General features: G+C 42.4%; 1 protein-coding gene across 12 annotated transcripts in view; it reads right to left on the reverse strand.

The window, feature by feature from the left end:
* Positions 1–21,605, reverse strand: part of HMBOX1 (homeobox containing 1) — a 395,810-nt gene that overhangs the window by 108,025 nt on the left and 266,180 nt on the right. For all 12 annotated transcript variants that reach the window (XM_085613049.1, XM_085613045.1, XM_085613053.1 and 9 more), the window contains 2 exons: positions 16,049–16,159; positions 1,287–1,440 (listed from right to left, as the gene is read on the reverse strand). In XM_085613049.1, coding sequence (XP_085469175.1) covers positions 1,287–1,440; positions 16,049–16,159 — 265 coding nt within the window. The remainder of the gene's footprint in view (positions 1–1,286; positions 1,441–16,048; positions 16,160–21,605) is intronic.

Raw genomic sequence — 21,605 nt, forward strand, 5'->3', positions numbered from 1 at the left:
TCACCCAAACAAGCCTTTCAAAACCCTTCCCTCAGACTCTTCCCTCCCCTTCTACTCATCCCAATCCCAAACCTACTCCTGCTGCTAGGATCTCCAAATAAACTCTTTCTAGACCCTTCCCTCTTCTCACCCTCCACAATCCTTTTCTATCCAACTAACAGACTCACATGTACACCACTCAAATTGATTTCATATTTCATTATACTAAAGCACTACTAATCGTATTTGGGTTCTGGAGTAGCGTGCTACTCCTTGAAAAGGTCTTTTGATGCCTCATCAGGGGTACCAAGCGCTATATAAATGCAAGCCCCTCCCTCTTCTATCCCTCCACTATTCTTTTCAACCAACATAAAACACTCACATGTCCACCGCTCAAATTAATTTAATATTTCCCTATACCAATTCACCACTAATCCTTTTTGGGTCCTGGAGTAGGTGTGCTGCTCACCCAAAAGAGCTTTGACGCCTTGTCAGGGGTAGTAAGCACTATATAAATGCAATTAAACAATACAATATCCTCCTCCAATACCAACCTGGGATCAGTTTTCAATTTTTGGGTCTTACATTCAGAAATGAATGCACGCAGATCTTCCCCATCACAGGCTAATCAATAGTTATAATATTTTTTTATATTTTTGAAAATACACGGCAAAAGTGTCAGTAATAAGCCTGTCACTTGCTCGCCTGTTTCAGATCTAACCATGTGGCAATGTCTCCTGTCAATATATTTTAAATGTTTACTGCTGTGAGTTCCCCTTTTTAAATCAAAAGCAGCATTATGAAATAATTAAATAACTCATTATATGTTGACGGAAGAGAACATAACTAGATCCCCTCACCTACTCCACAGCACTTCAGAATCTCCTTTTCTTTTATCTTCTGCACCAGAAAAAGGCACAGGAAGTCCATAAATAGAGTGGATACAGTGGGGTGATCCTATTAAGCCTACACCCTAATCTGTTAGTATATTATTGCTCTTAATGAAGGAATGCACATAATTAAGAACATTTTTAAGGAAAGAATTGCAATGAAATGTAATAGATTGAATACATAAATATAATGTGAGAAAAGATTTCTTTTGAGATTGATCTAGAGTTGATCTTTTATGAATTCAAGCTGTGGCGCAGCAAACACACCTTGTGCTGCCATTATAGGTTTTCAAAGATTTGCTGAAATATGAAAACATTTATGGTTTGTCAAAAAAGGTTATTTTGCAGTATAATATATACGATCCACATCACAAAGATCATGCAGACTACACACAGATTTTAACTGACAAGACATACCTTTCCATTACTGCCAAACACTCTTTTCTCCAGGTAAATCGACTACCTCGCCGCAACCGGAAAGTGCCAGAGGTAGGAGTGACTGGAGGTGGTGTTTGCCTCCATTCAGGATCCTCTATTGGTATGGGGGCAGGCCGCATGCTTAGCGTAGCTCCTAAAAACAAGAATGAATGGAGACTTTAGGCCTGGTATTCCTTTTTCTCCTATAATATTAACAATAAATAACAATGTGGCCATGAGCTAACAAGCTATCTTCCTGTCACTGGGACACCATGCACAACAATTTTAATTAACAATTTAGGGCCAGATATACAAATATTAAGAATACCAATTTCCTAATTGCGATTTTCTGCAAATCGCAATTAGGAAATCATGATTTCTAATGTATGAAACTCATGGATTTTAATTTAGCAATTCCTAGTTGGTCGCAAATCAACATATCTCCTGAATATTAATGCGGCAGGTCGTAATTGTGGACCCTTTAGGAATTGCAGTCATCACAAGGATGGTGGCCTGCCGGGGTCTGCATACGAAGGGTTTGTGGTGCTAAAATCACATTCTTCTCAGTTTTCAGGAACAGTCAGACTTTTTTCAGAAAACAGTTTTGGCATTTTACTGGGACATATGCTATTTTTCCTATTTTTTGTGCCATTAACCTCCTTCCAGTTAGTGGTAGATATGGGTGTGAAACCAATAATGGATACCGGAAAGCTATACATTTCTGACAAGTAGATAAATATTGAAATTGAGTTGAAAAAAAAACAGCCATTTGTGCCTACATTTTCATCTGTAACTTCTTCTAACTACGGCAGATTTTTTAAACGAATGTACCATTAGGTCCGTGAGACCCTTCTGGTTGTGGGGATATATGGGGCTCTAAGTAACCGAGGTACCCAGAGCCAATAACTGAGCTGCACCTTGCAATGGTTTTTCATTGTGTACCGGGTATACAGCAATTCATTTGGTAAAATATAAAGAGTGAAAAATAGGCACCAAGGAAACCTATGTATTTCTGAAATGGGAACAAGATATGGAGTTTAGAAGCAGTGGTTATTTGCACATCTCTGAATATGTGGGTAGCCATACTCGCATGTGAATTAGAGAGTATTTTTCAAAATGTCTTCTCTTTTACCCATGGTCTTACATTTCGGAGGTTAGAAACGCATAAAAAGGCAACTGGTATTAACACATGTCCTACTATTGTGTGTTCCCCTAGGTCTTATGATAAAAATGGTACCCCACTTGTGCGGGTAGGCCTTGTGCCTGCAACAGGAAGCAGGCCAATACATAACATGGACTCATCACATTTTTCCACAGAAAACTGATCCTTTTTTTGCAAAGTGCCTAGGTGTGGATTTTGGGTCCTAGCTCAGCCGGAAAATAGGGAAACCTAGCAAACCTGTACATTTTTTAAATCTAGACACCGAGGGTAATCCAGGATGGGGTGACTTGTCTGGCTCTCACCAGGTTCTGTTACCCGGAATCCCTTGCAAAAATCAAACTTAGTAAAAAAGAAAATAAAAACATTTTCCTCTAATTTCTGTGATGGAAAGTTCTCGAACTTGCGGGGATCCACAAACCTCCACCCACCCAGCATTCCCCTAAGTCTTCTGATAAAAATGGTACCTCACTTGTGTGTAATACGAGCGTCGATGTCAAGATATTAAGGTAAGGATAGGTAAAAATACTATCCCTCTAGGTATAGATGGTGTTTTAAGTATCACGAGCGAGTTCTTAGCTTATTTCTGCTCCCTGATATTTTAACAGAGGCGGAGCGTAAAGATACCCCCTCGAACTCCCGTTTCCAAGCAGAGAGAAGAGGCGTTTAATTGTGGGAGAATAGAGAACCGACAAGGTATGATATGTAACAATCACTCACGGAGCATGTTTTAGTAGGTAGATGTACATGGTGACAAGGTTTATATCTAGCCGTTCGTGTGGTTTGTCATTTGTTATAGAAATCGTCAGAGAGATCTCGGGCTGAAGGATTTTGTAAAGCCCACAGGATATTACCATAAAATGGTGACCGCCACCAGTAAGTCCATTATATTCAATTATTACGCTTTGGTCCGCTTCATGTTAGGCTGGTCTAATGAGGTACTCCTTTGATTACAGCGCCCTTAGATAGAGGGAACGAAGAAAAGAAACTCCTCTAGTAACTTAATGAAAAATCAGTTGAAAAGAGGTAATATATTTTGGGGCCATATATTACTTTTTGTTTGGAAAGGCTTTAGATTTATCTACAGGTGAATTGGTTCTATATATTTCTATTTTTCCATCACATTGAAGATAAAATGTAATTCGTACACAGTGGTGTTTATTCACAATGAGGTGTGGTTTTCAATATTTTTGGTTTTGGCCCGCCACTTCAGTGCCTTGAATTGAACATAATTGCATGGTTATATGACCTATTCCGTTGTTCCTATGTGTATATAATGTATATATTGACATATGTGAAAGTAAGTACTTACTACTAAAGGAATATTTAATTTGTTCCTATAGGTTGAACTTGATGAAAGTATATGTACATGTGCCCTAGTCCTGATGAGGCCTAAAGGTTTACATGGCTGAAACGCGTCGACAACGATTTTGAAGTCGCTCATTGGATTGTTTATTATCTTAATTAGACATTTAAGAGTACTATAAAGAACGTGGAGATTATAATTATAGGATCTCAAGTGTCTCTTAGGAGTGATCTTCATTTGAAAGGAATGCTCTAGTAAATTAACTTCAAAGGCATCCTATTTGAAAGAAAGGGCTTCATTGATATATATATGTTCATTTTTTCTTTGTCCTTGTAAATTAGTTTTGTACATATTGTAAATGTTTTCTGTATATATATCTAAAAGATTGATCTTTATATACTGGTACTAAAGTATTAAATAAATATACTGAGACATACTTTACCTAAATGGTCAAAATATATTTATTTCTTGGTTGGATTTGCCTTTGACAATCACAAAAAATACTAAAAACAAAGTTTTATTTTGAGGAAATATACAACTCAAGGGAGGAGATAATTTATCTATCTCGTCACCAAAATAGAGGTTACATTATTAGTCCCGAGGCATTATTTCTCTTCTTTACTCACTTGTGTGGGTAGGCCTAGTGCCTGCAACAGGAAATGGCCCAAAACGTATTGTGGAGACATCAAAATTATATTTACGAAGCAACCTGGTTTTGCAAGGGAGTCACCTGCGCTTTTGGTGCCAAGCTCAATGGCCATCTAAGGAAAAATACCAAATCCAGTAATTTCTGAAAACTAGATTGTTTTGTGATCTATAAGTTTGATGCTTCCACAATACGTTTTGGGCCCTTTCTTGTCACAGGCACTTGGCCCACCCACACAAGTGAGGTAGCATTTGTATCGGGAGACCTGTGGGAATGCTGGGTGGTAGGAAATTTTTGACCTTACAGTGATTCCACAACTTCCCCACACAGAACTGTGCGAAAAACTTGATTTTGTTTTGCTAAAATTGTATTGTATTCATAAACAAAAGTGGAGCAACCCTTGCCCAAGGGGCCGCTCCCTGACATGCCCATAAACATATCTTTGATGTCTAGTTGGGCTTTCTACCCCCATCTGGGTTGGACATAGAAACAGTGACTAATTTTTAATAGTGGGAGGTGTGGTTGGCATCGCCCATTATGGGCAGCCCCCACCCCTCTTTAATTAAACAAAAAAAATCCTGGTGGTAATAACCAGCATCTGCCCTCCAGGGCGGGCAGAAAGACTGTCCCATTGGCATGCCCATTTTGGGAAGCCCCCACCCTTACATATTCAAAACAAAAAACCCACCCGGGGGCAGATTGGGGGTAATAACCCCCATCTGCATCCTGGGGGGCAGAAAGACTGTCCCTTTTGTGTTTTATATAAGAAAAAACAATCATCCCTGGCGCCTAGTGGGCTTTCTACCCCCAGTTCGGGGATTATAACCCCTATTTGCACCCTGGGGAGGAGGAAACGGTGGCATTTTTTGGGAGGGGTGGGGGCATTTTAGTGCCCCTTTAGGGCAGCCCCCATCGCCAAGTACTAAAACAAAAAGAATCCCTGGTGTCTGGTGGAATTCTGCCCCCCCGGGGGGCAAATCAGAGGTAATAACCTCCATCTGCCTCCCAGGGGGAGGCAGAAAGACTGTCCCCTTTTTGTGTTGGGTGTGCGGGCATTGGCATGCCCATTGTGGGTAGGCCCACCCCTCTTTTATAAAAAAAATTCAACAACAAAAAAATCGGCTGTGGTGCCTAGTGGAGTTTCTGCCCCGCCGGGGTAGGTGATGGCGGGCAGTTCGGGGGCTATTGCCCTCATCTGCACCGGAGGGGCAGAAAGACTGTGGCAATTTTTTGGGAGGCGTGGGGGCATTATAGAACCCCCTAACCCGAGTACAAAAAAAAAAAATCCTGGTGTCTAGTTTGCTTTTTGCCTCCCGGGAGGCAGAAACACTGTCCCCCATTTGTGTTGAGGGGTGGGGGCATCCGCATGTCCATTGTGGGCAGCCCCCACTCCTCTTTTATAATAATAACAAAAAAATCATCCCTGGTTGCTATCTCCCCCATCTGTACCACAGGTGGGGCAGAAAGTCTTTGGCAATTTTTTGGGAGGGGTGGGTACATTATAGTGCCCATTTAGGGCAGCCCCCCCACCCCTAAGTACTAAAAATCCCTTGTGTATAGTGTGCTTTCTGCACCCCCGGGAGGCAGATTGGGGGCTACTGCCCGGGGGAAAGGAGGGGCAGAAAGACTGAATTCGGCCAAATGAATTTGGGGGGGAGCAAAAGCCCTTGCCCAAGGAAGCCACTCCCCCCCCCCCCCCTCCCTGGTGTCAAGCAGGGATCCACTAGAGAAGGGTACCATTGGAAAGGGGAGATTCTCCCCTTTCCAACGATACCACTCCTGTGTGTTTCGGTGCTCTGAGGATAAGATAGCCCCACAAGCACCAAAACAGTGAAACTGAAACAAGTCAATTGGTTCGTTTGTTTCAATGTAATGACGTGCGGGTGATCGTCATTGCATTGAAAAAAAATAATACCACAGGAGGTTGGGGAAGCTCTATTCCACCTACAGAGGCAGAGGGATTAGGCAGTGGTGTGCTGAGACACAACGGTTACGTCCTTGGCACACCAGCGCCACAGCCGAGGACGTAACCATTGCGTCCTCAGCACTCAAGGGGTTAAAAAGAAAACAATTTAACGTTTCAAAATAATTTTGAGTTGGTGGTAAAGTGCAAATGTTTTGAGATTGCATTTTGGTCGCAAAACATTCATACATCCGATTCTGATTCTGTATTTGAAGGGTCGCTCTAAAAGCGCCTCTTCCAAATACCGAATCATATGTATTTGCAATTCCGAATAGTGATTTGTTAACATGTTATTGAATAGCAATTCAGCCTAGAATGCCGTCTATATCGATGCTTCCCCTAGGAGCTACTTACCTCCACTATCTGGGCACGATGGAGCCTAAACTGAGGAAGAGGAGGTAGCCTACTTCTCAGTGACAGATGAGTTTTGTGAGGCAGTGGACGCCTCTATTTACAGGGTGGACTCAGACGCTGTAGCGCCTTTGGAGAAGAACTCCTGGACCTACCTCCTAGGCTGCCTGAAAACCCTGAGAACCCGCACAAGTGCCTGCAGGCCCTGGGAAATAGATCTGGATGCCTTTGCCAGACTAAAGAAGGCCTTCTTGGGCCAGGTGTTCCCGCAACCCCTGAGCCTACAGGGAATTTTCACATACCAGTCCCCTCCATTTCCCCCTTTGCCTTTGATGGATCCCCAGTGGGATCGGAAGTGATTCTGATCAGGATCGTCCCTGGAGACCGCAGAACACCACTTTAGAGGCTGAACCCCCCTGACCCCACAAGAGCACCCCTGATGATGCAAAGTCCAACATATTGGACCCCTCGGTGCTCAGGTGCCCCTGATCAGAGAGAAGGTCGCCGCATACGTGGGGGGACAGCTTCGTAAGATATTCGCAACTGCCTATGGGAGGAATGCCCCTGACCTGCGTTGGAGGGTAAAGTCACAGATACACTGGGGATCGACTCTAAAATGGCCATGTTCCTCACCAAATATGTGGGAGATCCAAGAAGGGCATTTATCGCTCCTGGCGGTCATGCCAAGATAAACTGCTAGACTTGACGGGCCATTAACAGAAATCTCATATGGTCAAAGATGCCAAAACATCCAGCGCCCTTCTTTCCTGTGAAGTACTGTCTGGATGGGCCCAACAGGCAGTCACATTCTTGGAGAATGCAAACTGCGCCACATCTATAAAGGAGGTGCATATCTCTTCTAGTCAAAATTCGTCCTAAACTGGGGGATTTAGCTACTTCTGAGGCAGGGCAGGTTTTGCATGCGGGCTCATTGTTGAACCTTTTATTAGAGAGCTTAATAAATTTGCCTCCATCTTTAATTCGCTTAATAAAGTGCAACCGTCAATCAAGTGCATTTTATCCTCTTCAGGTTTTCACTGGGGCTGGCCTTGGCAAGGGGCGCTGGGCCGGCCGTCCGGCCTGCCGCAATCACAAGCTCCTGGCAGAGGTCAGCCGTCAAGGAGAGGACAATGGCAGGACCCTGCTCGCTTGGGGGGATTCTCCCCTACCAAGGCTATTGAAGGCACAGAATCTGGAAGCAGTTCCCAGGGAGGAGGCTCCTCCACCAACTTCCACGGTGAGTTGCCAGGTTGGTAAATTTAATACATGCTTGGAGGACTCTTACTACAAACGCCAGGGTTCTGCAAACAGTACAGGGCTTCCACATACACTTTTACGGCTTCCTCTTCCAAATGGTCCCTCCTCCCCCAATCACCTTCTCAGAAAGGGAGGTGGCTCTTATTCAAGTAGAGAAGCAGGAACTCCTGGCCAAAGGCGCTATATCTTTGAACACCCCTCACCCTTCTGGCTCCCTAAGCAAAATTTAACCCCATAGAGAAGTGGGATGCTGGACAACGCCCGGTCATCAATCTGAAGGAGTTCAATTAGTAGCTGGTTTACCGCCACTTCAAGATGGAGGGTACTTACCTTCTCCGAGACCTTCTCTGACCCACCGACTGGTTGGCACGCCTGGATGTAAAGGATCCGTACCGGACGATTCCTGTATTCCCACCACATTGTCGGTTCCTACAATTCCAATGTGAGTCCCAGACCTTTGTATTCAATTCACTTACTTTCAGCCTCTCCTCTGCTCTGTGGGGTTTCACCAAGATGTACAGACCAGTAGTCGAGTTTCTAAGGGCATCAGGGATCCGCACAATAGTATACTTGGATGATATACTCATCATGGACCAGTGTTCCAGGCTCTGGACTTGCACCTGCTGAGCGCAGTGGAGCTCCTCTAGTCACTCAGTTTTATCATCAATCACGAGAAGTCGCCCTGATCCCATCCTATACTCTGATCTTCTTGGGATTTGTTATCAACTCAGTAGAAACGACCTTGGGTCTCCCTTCGAGAAAAATTGCCAAAATTTGCAACGAAGTTCGCAGAACCCTGGCAAAGCCCTCAACTGCTCTCAGACAGATCGCCGGGGTAGTCGGCATTTTGTCCTCCTCCATTCAAGCTATTTTTGAATGGAGCACTTATGTGCTGTACAAAGCCTGAAAACGTTGCACCTGCATCTTGGCCTCACATACTCCCAACATGTTACCCTCTCAGACAAAGCCAAGGACGAGCTGCAATGGTGGCTCACGCATACAGAAGCCTAGAATGGGTGAGCCATTTTTGTCTCTCAGCCGGACACAGCGATAGAGTCCAATGCCAGTGGTTCAGGCTAGGGGGCACGTGGTGGGGAGTTTACCAAAGGAGGCAGATGTCCCGCCTCAGAACAGGCTCTGCAGTTGCCTGGAGTTGATGGCAGGCTCTTTCGCCTTGAGGTGTTGGACAAGAGAACATGCCCAATGTTGTGTTCTTCTAGAAATGGACAATGTAGCAGCAGTCTGCTACATCAACCATTGGGAGGTACACGCTTCAGAGCGCTGTCAGACCTTGCGTAGAGCTTCTGGGAATATTGCCTCGACTATCACATGTCGGTGGTGACGGAATACCTTCTGGGCTCTGCCAAACCAATGGCAGATTGGCAGTCTCATCGACTCAAAGATATGGGAGTGTGGAAACTGATCCTGGAGGTGTTTCATGCTCTATCAGGATAGTGGGGCCCTTTCTCGGTTGATCTTTGCATCTCCGTTAGACCATCTACTTTCACAGTACTTCAGCTGGAGACCGGATCCAGACACAATAGCAACTAATAACTTTCTTCAGGACTGGTCCAAGGAGATGGGCTATGCTTTCCCTCCATTCGCGATGATAATGAGACTCACGGTGCAGACACAGCGGGTGGACTTGATGGTAGTAACCCCGATTTGGAAGTTGGTTTTTGGTTCTTCTTGAACTTTATTGGGATTTTCCAATCCGTCTACCCCGAGAACGATTTCTCCTCAAGGATCCCCCAGGGAACCCCCACCCATTGGTGGTCAACGAATTCCTCTCACTTATGGCTTGGAAAATTACCGGTCACACTGACAACTCCCAGGGCTTTCGCACAATGCTGCAGCCCTCCTACCCCGGGAGGAGAATACGTTTAAATGATACCACTCGGCCTGGTCTCAGTGGGTGGGTTGGTGTCCGCAATGGGGTTTGGATCCCATGAAGATAGATGTTGTCCACATCTTGAACTTCCTGGCCTAGCTGGCAGCGGAAGGCTTGACTTGCAGGTCAGTCAACACTTTTAGGCCCGCGATTTCTGCAGGACATGCACACGCTAGAGGCTGTTCAGTCGGTGAGCATCCGCTGGGCCACAAGTTTCTTTGGGGCATCCGACTAGCTCTTCCTCCAGAACAGAGATATTTGGTTCGTTAGGATGTCAAGAAAGTGTTGAATCTGTTCCTCCCTTGGCCTCGGAACAAGTACTTTTCACCGAAACAGTTGTCTGCGAAATTGGCTACATTGCTATATTTGATCTCTTGTCACTGGGTTTCAGATATTAGGGCTATGGGCATTACCGGCCGCGCATTTACGCCTGAAGGTGTTTCCTTCCATGTGTCCCGGAGGCCGAAGTGCAATTCCAGAATTCTCTTATCAGGCCTTCCTGGGCTCTCTCTAAGCTGTGTGTTGTTTGTTGTGTCAAACAGTATGAGTCAGTGACTGAAGAACTTCAGCCCCAAGGAGAACGGCAGTTATTCATTGATCTTTGCAAGACTCATAAGGCTGTTTCTTCTCCCATCATTGTTTGTTGGGTGCGTTGGGCCAGGCAAGAGGCAGGTATTGACACAAAGGTGTTCCGAGCTTATTCTACCAGAGGTGCTAAGGCGTTACAAGCATTCTTCCTTGGGCCTCGCTTGGAGGATATTATGAACGCTGCAGACTGGTCTTCGGATTCGACCTTTCAAATCAGTTTCCTCCATTGCGACCTTGGTGGAAGACATGCTTTAAACTGGTGTAATCCTCGCCTCTGGGTCCAGGTACAGAATGGCAAATTTCCCAGAAATTGTAAAGGAAAATTTCAATTCTATTAAAGGACGCGGAGGCAAGGTTTAACCCTACCGTTTGCTCTGTAATCTTCGCCCACCCAACATTATCGGAATTTCCGCTACGGGTGTAAGTAACACGTTTTTTTGTCCAGATAATGTAATTGTTCTCTAAACTGAATTGCATTCAATGGTTGGTTCCTTCATATGTTCCGTGTTAATGTGCACTAAAAAAAACTTGTTGATTCGCCTGATGTCCTGGTTAGAATTTGTCATTGTATGGGTTCCTGCAGGATTGGCGTTGTCTAAACAGGAGTGAGGTGTTCTATCATTGGCTTTGGTGGCAGGAAGAAAGAGGGCGTGTTCAGGCTGAGCCCCAATTAGACAATATGTTAGATTTTTTTCTGCCTATTTCCCCAAGTATGATGGGAAATGTAGTTTTCTACAGTTTTATATATACGGCTGCTGTTGAATAAATAAAGTGATGGCATAAGCCTCCATGTACTTACTTGAAATGAAACTTTCCTTTACAATTACTAGGATATTTTTCATTCACTTTAAACAATCCAAATGGAGAAAGACTCAGTACAATAGTTTGCAACTAGAAAGTCACCAGGTAGAAACAGTGACCTGCTTGCTGCATGTGAAAATATATGTGGTGACAAAGATCGTAGGAGTATTTTCAAGCAACCTTAATACTGGAAACCCACTACCCTGGCTTGGCTGTCAATACATTAAAAATTCTAATTACTGAGAATACCACTTCTGAAAACACCATTAAATAGAATGAAGCAGGTACGAGGATAATTGTAAGTGTGTGGGGTATTGTTAGGTTAAGGAATAGTATTAGGGTCCAGGGTAATGTTAGGTGTGGAGTAAAGGATAGAGTTGGGTTATGGAGTAGGCTTATGGTTATGGGAGAAATGCTTGCAAATAGTTTAAACTACTGGTAATTGCTATGGGTAGCATTGGAAGCCATTCTTTTTCACCCACTCTTCCCCTTTAGACATACCTGCCTTATGCAAATAGTCTCAGTCATGGTTATTTTGATGTAGTGGATTCTAAGAGGTGGATCAGGTGCCACTACACAGCATTACTACACTGAAATGATGGTATCCCAGGTAGTGACAACTCATATTTTCTAATATTCACATTGATGTTGCTTAATTATTTACAAAAGTGCTCAATGTTCAAACAACTTCAATCAATCAGGAATTTTTGGAGCGCGCTACTCACCCATGAGGTTCTTAAGGCGCTGGGAGGGGAGGGGGTTCGTGGTCATCCGAAGAGCCAGGTTTAGAGATCCTGTCTGAATATCTGCAGTGTCTAGCTTTGTCTAATGCAGAGGGGGAGTTCGTTCCAGGTCTTGGCCGCGATGTAGGAGAAATCTGCCACCTGCTCTGGCCCTGTGGATGCGGGAGACCGTGGCTAGGGCTAGGGCGCCAGAGCGGAGGTTTCTCTTGGGGGCATGGAAGGAGATTATTTCGTGGAGTATTGGGGTCCGGCGTTATGGAGGGCTTTGTAGGCGTGTATGAGCAGTTTGAAGGTTATTCTTTTTTCAACGGGGAGCCAGTGGAGATTGCGGAGGTGTTAGGTGATGTGGTCATGTCAAGGGATGTCGAGGACGAGTCTGTCTGCAGCGTTCTTGACGGTCTGGAGTTTGCAGAGAAGTGTTTTGTTGACTCCGGAACAGACCGCGTTTCCGTAGTCCAGTCTGCTGGTGATGAGTGCGTGGGTGACTGTCTTCCTGGAGTCGGGAGGGGGGGATCCATTTGAAGGTCTAGCGGAGTATGCGGAGGGTGTTGACACATGTGGAGGACACGGCGTTGATCTGGCGGTTCCTGGTGAGTGAAGAGTCGGGTATGATGCTGAGGTTGTGAGCGTGGACCATAGGGGAGGGTGGGTTTCAGAGGGTGGGGGTCACCAGGTGTTGACCCATGCGGAGGGGGCAAGGTCAAGACTGATTTGCATATGTAGTAGAATTAGAGGGCATGGAATGGGAACAATACCACTTAAAGAAATAATGACCACCGCTAATTGTGTAATATTTTCCTTTTCTACATTTGTTACAGCCTGATGAAGTGCACATGTTTGGACAGTTGGACAGAGCGGGGTTGCATAGAACCCAACCTCCTTTTCTGCTTTTCACAACCTCGGGGTACAAGGAAGGGCACTGATACTATTTTATTTTTACAAAGTAGTTAAGGGCCATTACTATGTATGTGCTCTTTCACAATTGTTTTATTAACCTTCTGGTTTTCTCAAATTTGCTTGAAAATGCACCATTTACCCACTCATTTTTCAAAATGTTCTCGGGGGACGATAACCCCGAATCCCTCTTATCCTGGTAGGCACGTTGGCTAGGCTCAATCGCCACATTGCACTCAGCCACAACTTTTACACCTCACCACTTTCAAATGTCACCAGCCACTTTTTTGGCAGTCTTCCTGCCCCCGCCCGGTCCACCCACCTAATTTAGTTGTTGGCTGGGCATAGGAGGGAAGATTGCCACGATCCTGCCGACTTAGCCAGGATCTGTCTCCCACTTTAATGTCATCAGAGGCTGGAGCATCTTTGGAGGGAGTCCTGCCAAGATTCCGGCCATCCAGATTATGAACTGCCTTTCCACCGAGGCAACTGGGGCAGGGAAACCACTAAGCTCGCATTGGTGGAAACAAAGAAAAAGAGGTGAAAACACCTTTTTTCGTGGTCTCATCACCGATTTTGTCTTCAACACCATTGTCCAGGTCCTCGCTGTGCTGCTGCTACTTGACCATGACGATCAGCCACCCCATTGGCACCGGATTCGGATTCTAAGGTAGGCTTTTGTGCTGGGTGTGTGTACAGTCAATGGTGTGTGTATGTTGTTGGTATGCATTGCTATATGTAGAAACAATGGGCAGTACGCATTACCTTTATGTACATATTGACATATACACAACACGTATGTGTATTGAGATGTAAATAAATAGTACTTACCTGTCGTCATGCCACAATGATCCCACTACGTCAGGACTCTGTCACCCGTACAACGGGAACATCTAAATTGTCTCGGCGCAATCCCACTGGCCTGATGGCGACGGAGTGCTGCTAGCCAGCAGAGAAGACCGCGGCGGTCTTCTGTCTCTAACCGCAACATCTAAATACGGTGGGTGGACCGCCATCAGCTCAACAGAATTCTTAGGATCGCCGCCTCGGCAGGATGGCGGTGAGACCGCCAAGATCAATATCAGGCCCATAGTTTAGTTTTAGTAGTACTTCAAAGGACGTTCGTCATAAGTTGTCTCATAGGGACTGTTTCTTGATTAAGAATAACTTCATGTTTAAAACCATGGAACTTCCCCATTTAATTTTGTAATACATACTGGAACTCATTTTACAGACCTGAATAACAGTTATCATTGGAATTCTTGACATTGTTTTTGCTGATAACATACATATCGGGACCAGCTCTGGGTTATGGCCTTATCCCCAAATCTCCATTGTGCTTTCACTCAAAGATTGTCTCACATTTTGCAGCCACATACCTTGTACATCAGGTCCTCCTCTATTGAAACAATTAATAAATCTACATTGGCTCAAAAAACTCCCATTTCATATTTATGGTCACTATAACCACTGAAATTTATATAAGTAGGTATCAAGTTCCTACACAGTTAGAAACCCTTTGCTCATGAGGGTATACCATCGGTTCAAATCCACCTACACTGCAACAGGCACTCCACTGACCAAATAACTGCAACTGGGTTCTTTTGAGAACCACCATCCCTCAGACAGAGAACTACATAATTATCACATACTTCTACATCTTCAGCATCAGCTACACAACATTCCCAAGAACTCTTCCAAAATCCCCTTTCCGTTTCCAATAGTTATACTTCTTGTCAATTGTCAAACAGTTTTTCACATTAGCTAGATGACTGAGAGCTTGACTTGGAGTTTGGCGGACAGGTTACTTCGTTGCAAACGGCACACAGTAAATATTCTGTTAATTAAGCCATCAATGTCTCCGCCAGGGAATACTTGCTACGACGGAGTAGGGACCATTGGAGGAAAGACTTTATACTGTCTGCCCTATTTAGGGTAGATGGTATAAATGATTTTTTCCTGTCTGTCACCTTCGGGAAAAACAATGACACCCCAAATACCCTGGGATAAACTGGTCCCAGGATGCATGTTCCCATACCAGGGACGACTTGACTTGGCAGTTCATGCTGGCTTGTTTCCTAGAGGAGAAGGGTCAAGATTGATTTGCATATGGCTGGGTCCAAACTGGGGTGGCGTGGCGTGCAAAAGAAGATGGATTTAACCCAGAGCTCTTGACTGGAGTTGAATGCTTGATTTGTTGAGCATTACGTCCATCATTTGTTTGCACAGCATTGAGTTTAGGAAAGGCTCCTAGTAGAGAACTGGATTTTCATAGCGCCGGGACAGTAGGAACTGATTTCTGTGCTTTTAAAATGAAGTCAAACAAAAAAACACAACAGAAAGTTCCAGCAGGCAGCAAGACTTGGTGGAGAAAGGGAATGATGTGGGTATCCAAACTCTTTTCTAGGGCACTCCACCATCATGAGGCCTCCCTGCCTTGATGCGACTGCCCCAGTCAAAACTATGGCTTGCTTTGTCCATTAATGTTGTGCAAATTCCATAGGCCGGATTTTTGAAATGTGAAACGGCCATGTCACAATAAGCTGATTTGTGCATATATTTGTAATTCTATGCATAGTATTTTGCTGTGTATACTTCTTTTTTAGTAATGTTTTGTCCTACATTAAACCAAAGTAATAACAATGGCTAACCATTGACTGATTGATTAGGCAAAGGTGCTCCAATTAGGTTATTTAAAAGCCAAAATCCAAAAAATAGGTTACTCAAAAGCCAAATATCTGATATAAAATCATAATCCTCAAAGGTTAAAAAGACAATCCTTCATGCCAACACTGGCCCACGAGTGTCTCCCATTTGTATGAATTGCATATAAACTGATCTCATGTGAATACTGAAAAAGTGACATGGATCTGGATCTCAATGAGCTATGCTCCATACTACCTCCAACCTCTATATTGCAATAAAAAACTTAGAACCATATAGTACACAACAAACTAAAATGGGTAAAACGCAATTAGGAAGTGATGAGTTATAATAAAAAATTGTAAAAAAAACCTATTCTTCCCACAAATGACATACAACAAACATCTCATTTTTTAGTGTGTCCCCTTAGCCATTTAGCACATTTGGTACAATAATGAGCCACAATATGACATTTTCTTCACACAAAATTGTACAGCAGTATTTGCACTCATTTTATTACCAGGATTTGTCTTCTCAAGCTGGTACCATCTGTAAAATGCTCTTTTCTTTTGCTCACTTAAGTCTGACCCCTGCTGCAACAGCCAATGTGATATCCGGCTCTGACTGATACCTGAAAATCAAGTTGAATTTGTAACATATATGAATGAATGAAATACAGAACACAATAAGGAAGACAATCAAACAACCAGTGTAAATACTTTAGAGGCATTCACTCTAGGATAAGCAGGTTATCCAGTTTTAGAACTGGGTGGCAGAAATTGGTCTTTTTAAAATCAATCCGCTTAAGCAGATTTATTCAAATAATTACTTTTTCAGAATTTAACTTCTAATGCTGTATGTCAATTTATTATGATGTCATCTCTTATTTGCTAATATTACTCACACATTATTTGGGTAGCACTACTTGAAAAAATGTGGACAAACCATGAAGCTGGGCATAACCAGGTTATGGACGAAAACCCTCACTCACCCGAGGGTGACATGCTTCATCATAGGGTTCCTCCAACACACGGGGACCGCAAGGTACCCCGTGTGGGCTACAACTTTACCCAAGGGGGAAGGAGCAGGAGTGCAAAGCACGTGTTGGTTCTACCAACTCGATATGGTAAGGAGGGGCAGAGTGCAAAAGGAAAAGTAAAAATTGTATTTAAAAACTACCTACATAGGGGCAACAACTTTATTCTTCCTTCCTATGTGGTAGTTAGTTAAAATGCAAGTGAATATGTGGTTAAAAATAAATACCCTATCTAATGATCAACATGTTTCTGCCCAAGTGACAATGTTGTTCAAGGCATTCATCAGGATTAAAAGACAGTCACTCTGCTGTATCAAGTGCATAAATCATAATGTGATACTTATGCCTCCATTTCCTGACCTTCAAGCGCATATGTCGATCAATATGATAGGTCAGAAGGCTCTGTAAAACAATAATAAAGCCATGTCTTAACAGTGTTCAAAACTTTCACCCGTGTATACCATAGCACAAAGTAAGTGTCCAAAAATATAAATGCTTAGCTAAAGCATATTATGTATGTGTCAACTCAACCTTCTGCAGAGTCTCACACCATGTCAGATATGCTATTAGGAAATGTAAATGTATAAACTTGTTAAAATGATGGATATGGCTCATATTACAGACACCATCGCATTAAATCAACTAAAAACCCAAAACAATGGACGGTCACCTAGGACTCAAACACTAATTTGTCTTATCAACCAGTAACTTATAGCAATTGCTACATGCTGTCTGACGGCCAAATTTTTTGTATATTAGTTCATCATCTCTGTGTTTTATTGACTTGACTGGACTCATCTCTGTGTGTAAATGCTTATATAGAACTCTAAAGTGTTTAAGTATTAAACCCCTGGGATGTAAAGAGTAACCTTTAACTTTAGTGTCAATCAATGGCATTTGGTGCTTGTCCGTGAATCTAAGTTTAAGTTTAAAAGTGAGCCGATCAGCCGAACGGTAACATAACTGATAGCTTTTAGCTCCCTTGTCAGTCAATGGTAAGTAGCGTTTGTCCCATGAGTTTAAACTCTAAAGTATATCGACCGTACAAACGGTAACAAACAAAAGTAAAATATCTAATAGGTAGGTTGCGAAACCCACTCTAAGATCACAACATAATGGATTACGATCGGAGCCCATGTTTACTCTGTTTCAATGGCAATTGCACGCACGGTCACAATGACGTAACACGCACGTCGGGTGGCGTGCGGGCTCCATGACTATACTTCTGGATAAATGGTAGCGCGAAGGCAGTGCTCGGGGCTCCCTCCAGAGTTTCGGAACTAGCACCATAATTTTACAAGGTGAGCGGGTGCTAGACATTTTGGTAAAAATGATCTTAGAGTGGGTTTCGCAACCTACCTATTAGATATTTTACTTTTGTTTGTTACCGTTTGTACGGTCGATATACTTTAGAGTTTAAACTCATGGGACAAACGCTACTTACCATTGACTGACAACGGAGCAAAAAGCTATCAGTTATGTTACCGTTCGGCTGATCGGCTCACTTTTATACTTAAACTTAGATTCACGGACAAGCACCAAATGCCATTGATTGACACTAAAGTTAAAGGTTACTCTTTACATCCCAGGGGTTTAATACTTTAACACTTTAGAGTTCTATATAAGAATTTACACACAGAGATGACGAACTAATATACAAATATTTTAGCCATCAGACAGCATGTAGCAATTACTATAAGTTACTGGTTGATAAGACAAATTAGTGTTTGAGTCCTAGGTGACCGCTCATTATTTTGGGTTTTTAGGTGATTTAAGGCAGTGGTGTCTGTAATATGAGCCATATCCATCATTTTAACAAGTTTATACATTTAGATTTCCTAATAGCATATCCGACATGGTGTGAGACTCTGCAGTAGGTTGAGTTGACACATACATAATATGCTTTAGGTAGGCATTTATATTTTTGGACACTTACTTTGGGCTATGGTATACACGGGTGAAAGTTTTGAACACTGTTAAGACATGGCTTTATTATCATTTTACAGAGCCTTCTGACCTATCATATTGATCGACATATGCGCTTGAAGGTCAAGAAATTGAGGCCTAAGTATCACATTATGATTTATACACTTGATACAGCAGAGTGACTGTCTTTTGATCCTGATGAATGCCTTGAACAACATTGTCACTTGGGCAGAAACATGTTGATCATTAGATAGGGTATTTATTTTTAACCCTATATTCACTTGCATTTTAACTAACTACCACATAGGAAGGAAGAATACATTGTTGCCCCTATGTAGGTAGTTTTTAAACACACTTTTTACTTTTACACTCTGCCCCTCCTTACCATATCGAGTTGGTAGAACCAACACGTGCGTTGCACTCCTGCTCCTTCCCCCTTGGCTAAAGTTCTAGCCCACACTGGGTACATTGCGGTCTCTGTGTTTTGGAGGAACCCTATGATGAAGCATGTCACCCTCGGGTGAGTGAGGGTTTTCGTCCATAACCTGGTTATGCCCAGCTTCATGGTTTGTCCACATTTTTTCAAGTAGTGCTACCCTATATAATGTGTGAGCAATATTGGTTTTGGAAGACATATAGGATAGAAGTCTCTATCATGTAGCCTAGTTCTTCCTTGGACCCTCTTACGTGTGAGATATATATCTCTTATTTGCTCTCATAATACATGCCTACTCTTCCTAGTGCTGATTACAGAGACTTTGTGACTCAATGTCATGTCAATGATTGGACATTCCGCAGTCTATGTCAGTTCACTAGTGTTCTTTTAATAATTCAGCCCAGCTAGCCTGTAACATCACTGTCGATAAATATGATTGTAATGTATTGAAATTAAAAAAAAGAAATAAAAATAACGAACACAAACTAAAAACTTTATCACCTACTACTGCCATACAATGCCACAATTGTGAATGCGATGCTGCTCACCACAGCAATTATTATTAATCATTCTTAAGCTTCACGAACACAGATCAAAAAAGAAACACTCTTTTCACAGTGCAAACAATGTGGACTGCCTACATACAAAATCCTACTCAAAATTGCATAGGGGAAATAAAGAGAATTAAAAAATGTTACTGAATACATTATGAGCACGCTATTAAGCCCATGTCCTGAATGTCATACACTTTTGTAAAATGACAACATTTATCAACACAACTGTACAATTATAAATTCAATTCTGGTCTCCTTTCCTCACTTAGTAAGTGAACTATTAAAACTGTCAAGCATTCATTGACATACTCATGGATTCACATTAGTTTTGAACCTTTCAGACATGATTGTAGGTGGGAGTTGAGGTAGGACCATAAGCCACGTATTAATTTTCTATTTAGGTTTAGTGTTGTGGCCGATAATGATCTCCATCAAACTTAACCAAACCTTAACTATACTTTTTCCCGAGAAAATATTGCCTCTCTCTTTCTCTCAAACAATTGCATATTGGTATAACGAAGGAGGGGGAAGTAATTAATTTTTTATGAAATTACATTTTATAAATTAAAAATATTTGTCTGATAGTACCAATAGATACTTTGGTTAGGGTACATGTTGTTCTTCATAATGGCCAACTAGAAGATAATGAAATAAAGAACACATTTAATGAAGAAGCAGAGACCGCAGACAGAATTCCTGCAAGCAGACTCCCATAGTGTCCTGCACAGCAACAACTCTTACAGTTCTATTTGAGCAGAATGAATTATACCAGCATTCAATATTATTATTTTATGTGCAAATTACTTAATTTTCGGTTATTGTTTGTAATGCAGTCGAGGGAGGGGCAATGGAAGATTGGATGTAGAAATGGACAATTGAAGTGGGGGGTTAAGTTTGGGTAAGAATGGGCTACACAGTGTTAAAAAGTCATAGCCAAGAGATTCAACCAGTAGCCGTTACGTAGTAATGAGATACATAAGTATCATCTTGGTATTGGAAAACCCAGGATTTGAATCACCTTGGCAAGCAGTAGAATAGAAGGAAAAGAACAATAAACTGTTCCTCATCAAAGAATTAACACAGTAATTATGAACTTTGGTTCTTGAAAGCAAAACTTGGTCCATGTGATTTTTTTGTTGTTATTGACTTGAAATGTTTAAAGTGACTGAATTTATGACATAATAATGTTCTTCACGTTTGCTTGCTCACAGTGTCCAATGTAATGCTTAGTACTCCCCCAAAGGCTGGACCGATGGATTAGGAATACTGGTGTTACAGGAGCAGAAGTTGGGATTCTTTGGTAAGATGTCTCGATGAAACGCTCTGCCAATTCCAACGTGCCTGGTCAACGCTCAATACAAATTCAGAAACATCACACAATTCATCTCTTTAAATAAACTCTCTGACTACATTTCACCCCTGATGGATATTTCCATTTACTTAAGGCTGGTTATTTGAAAGTCCAATTAAAATGTTTTGGAATCTGCAAAGATTGAGCATCCAAATCATGCACCGGGTGAAATATTTAATAGAAACTTATAATACAGTCTCCAAAATTTTAAAAGTTACAAAAATTAACTAAACTAAAACAGTTAAAAAGACAAAAAAAATTGCCTATGCCTCAGAATTTTTATCTATGTATTTAGAATAACTGGAAAGGAGATGACTGCCCCACTTTGGAAAGTATATCTAATCTTGTCTAAATTGTATAAAACCTGCTGAGGGTTAACAGGTTTAATGCACTTCTTTATCAAGATCTTGTACACCAAATGGAAAAATAAAAAAATGCATAGCAGTTCTTGGGAGAGACAACTGCATGACTAAACAAGTCTGAAATGTACTTGATCTACATGTACTTGATCTACTGCCATTACTGGTAGCAAAATAAAACGAAACCTGAGATTTATGAAATTCACGTGTCGGAGGTTCCTCTTCTAACTCTAGAGTTTCAGTCTGGATTGCATGCATCTCATGGTGACTAATGTAGAGAGCTCGGAAAGTGATTCATCTTCCATTTGGTAGCTAATGCAGTGTCTTGATGACAAGAGCTTCATGTTCAATTCGGCTAAGATTTAGACCATGTCTGGCTATCCCATTTTGGGTTCATTGTCATCTGCTGATTAAG

This window comes from Triturus cristatus, chromosome 6 (assembly GCF_964204655.1).
Source record: "Triturus cristatus chromosome 6, aTriCri1.1, whole genome shotgun sequence".
Taxonomy (NCBI): domain Eukaryota; kingdom Metazoa; phylum Chordata; class Amphibia; order Caudata; family Salamandridae; genus Triturus; species Triturus cristatus.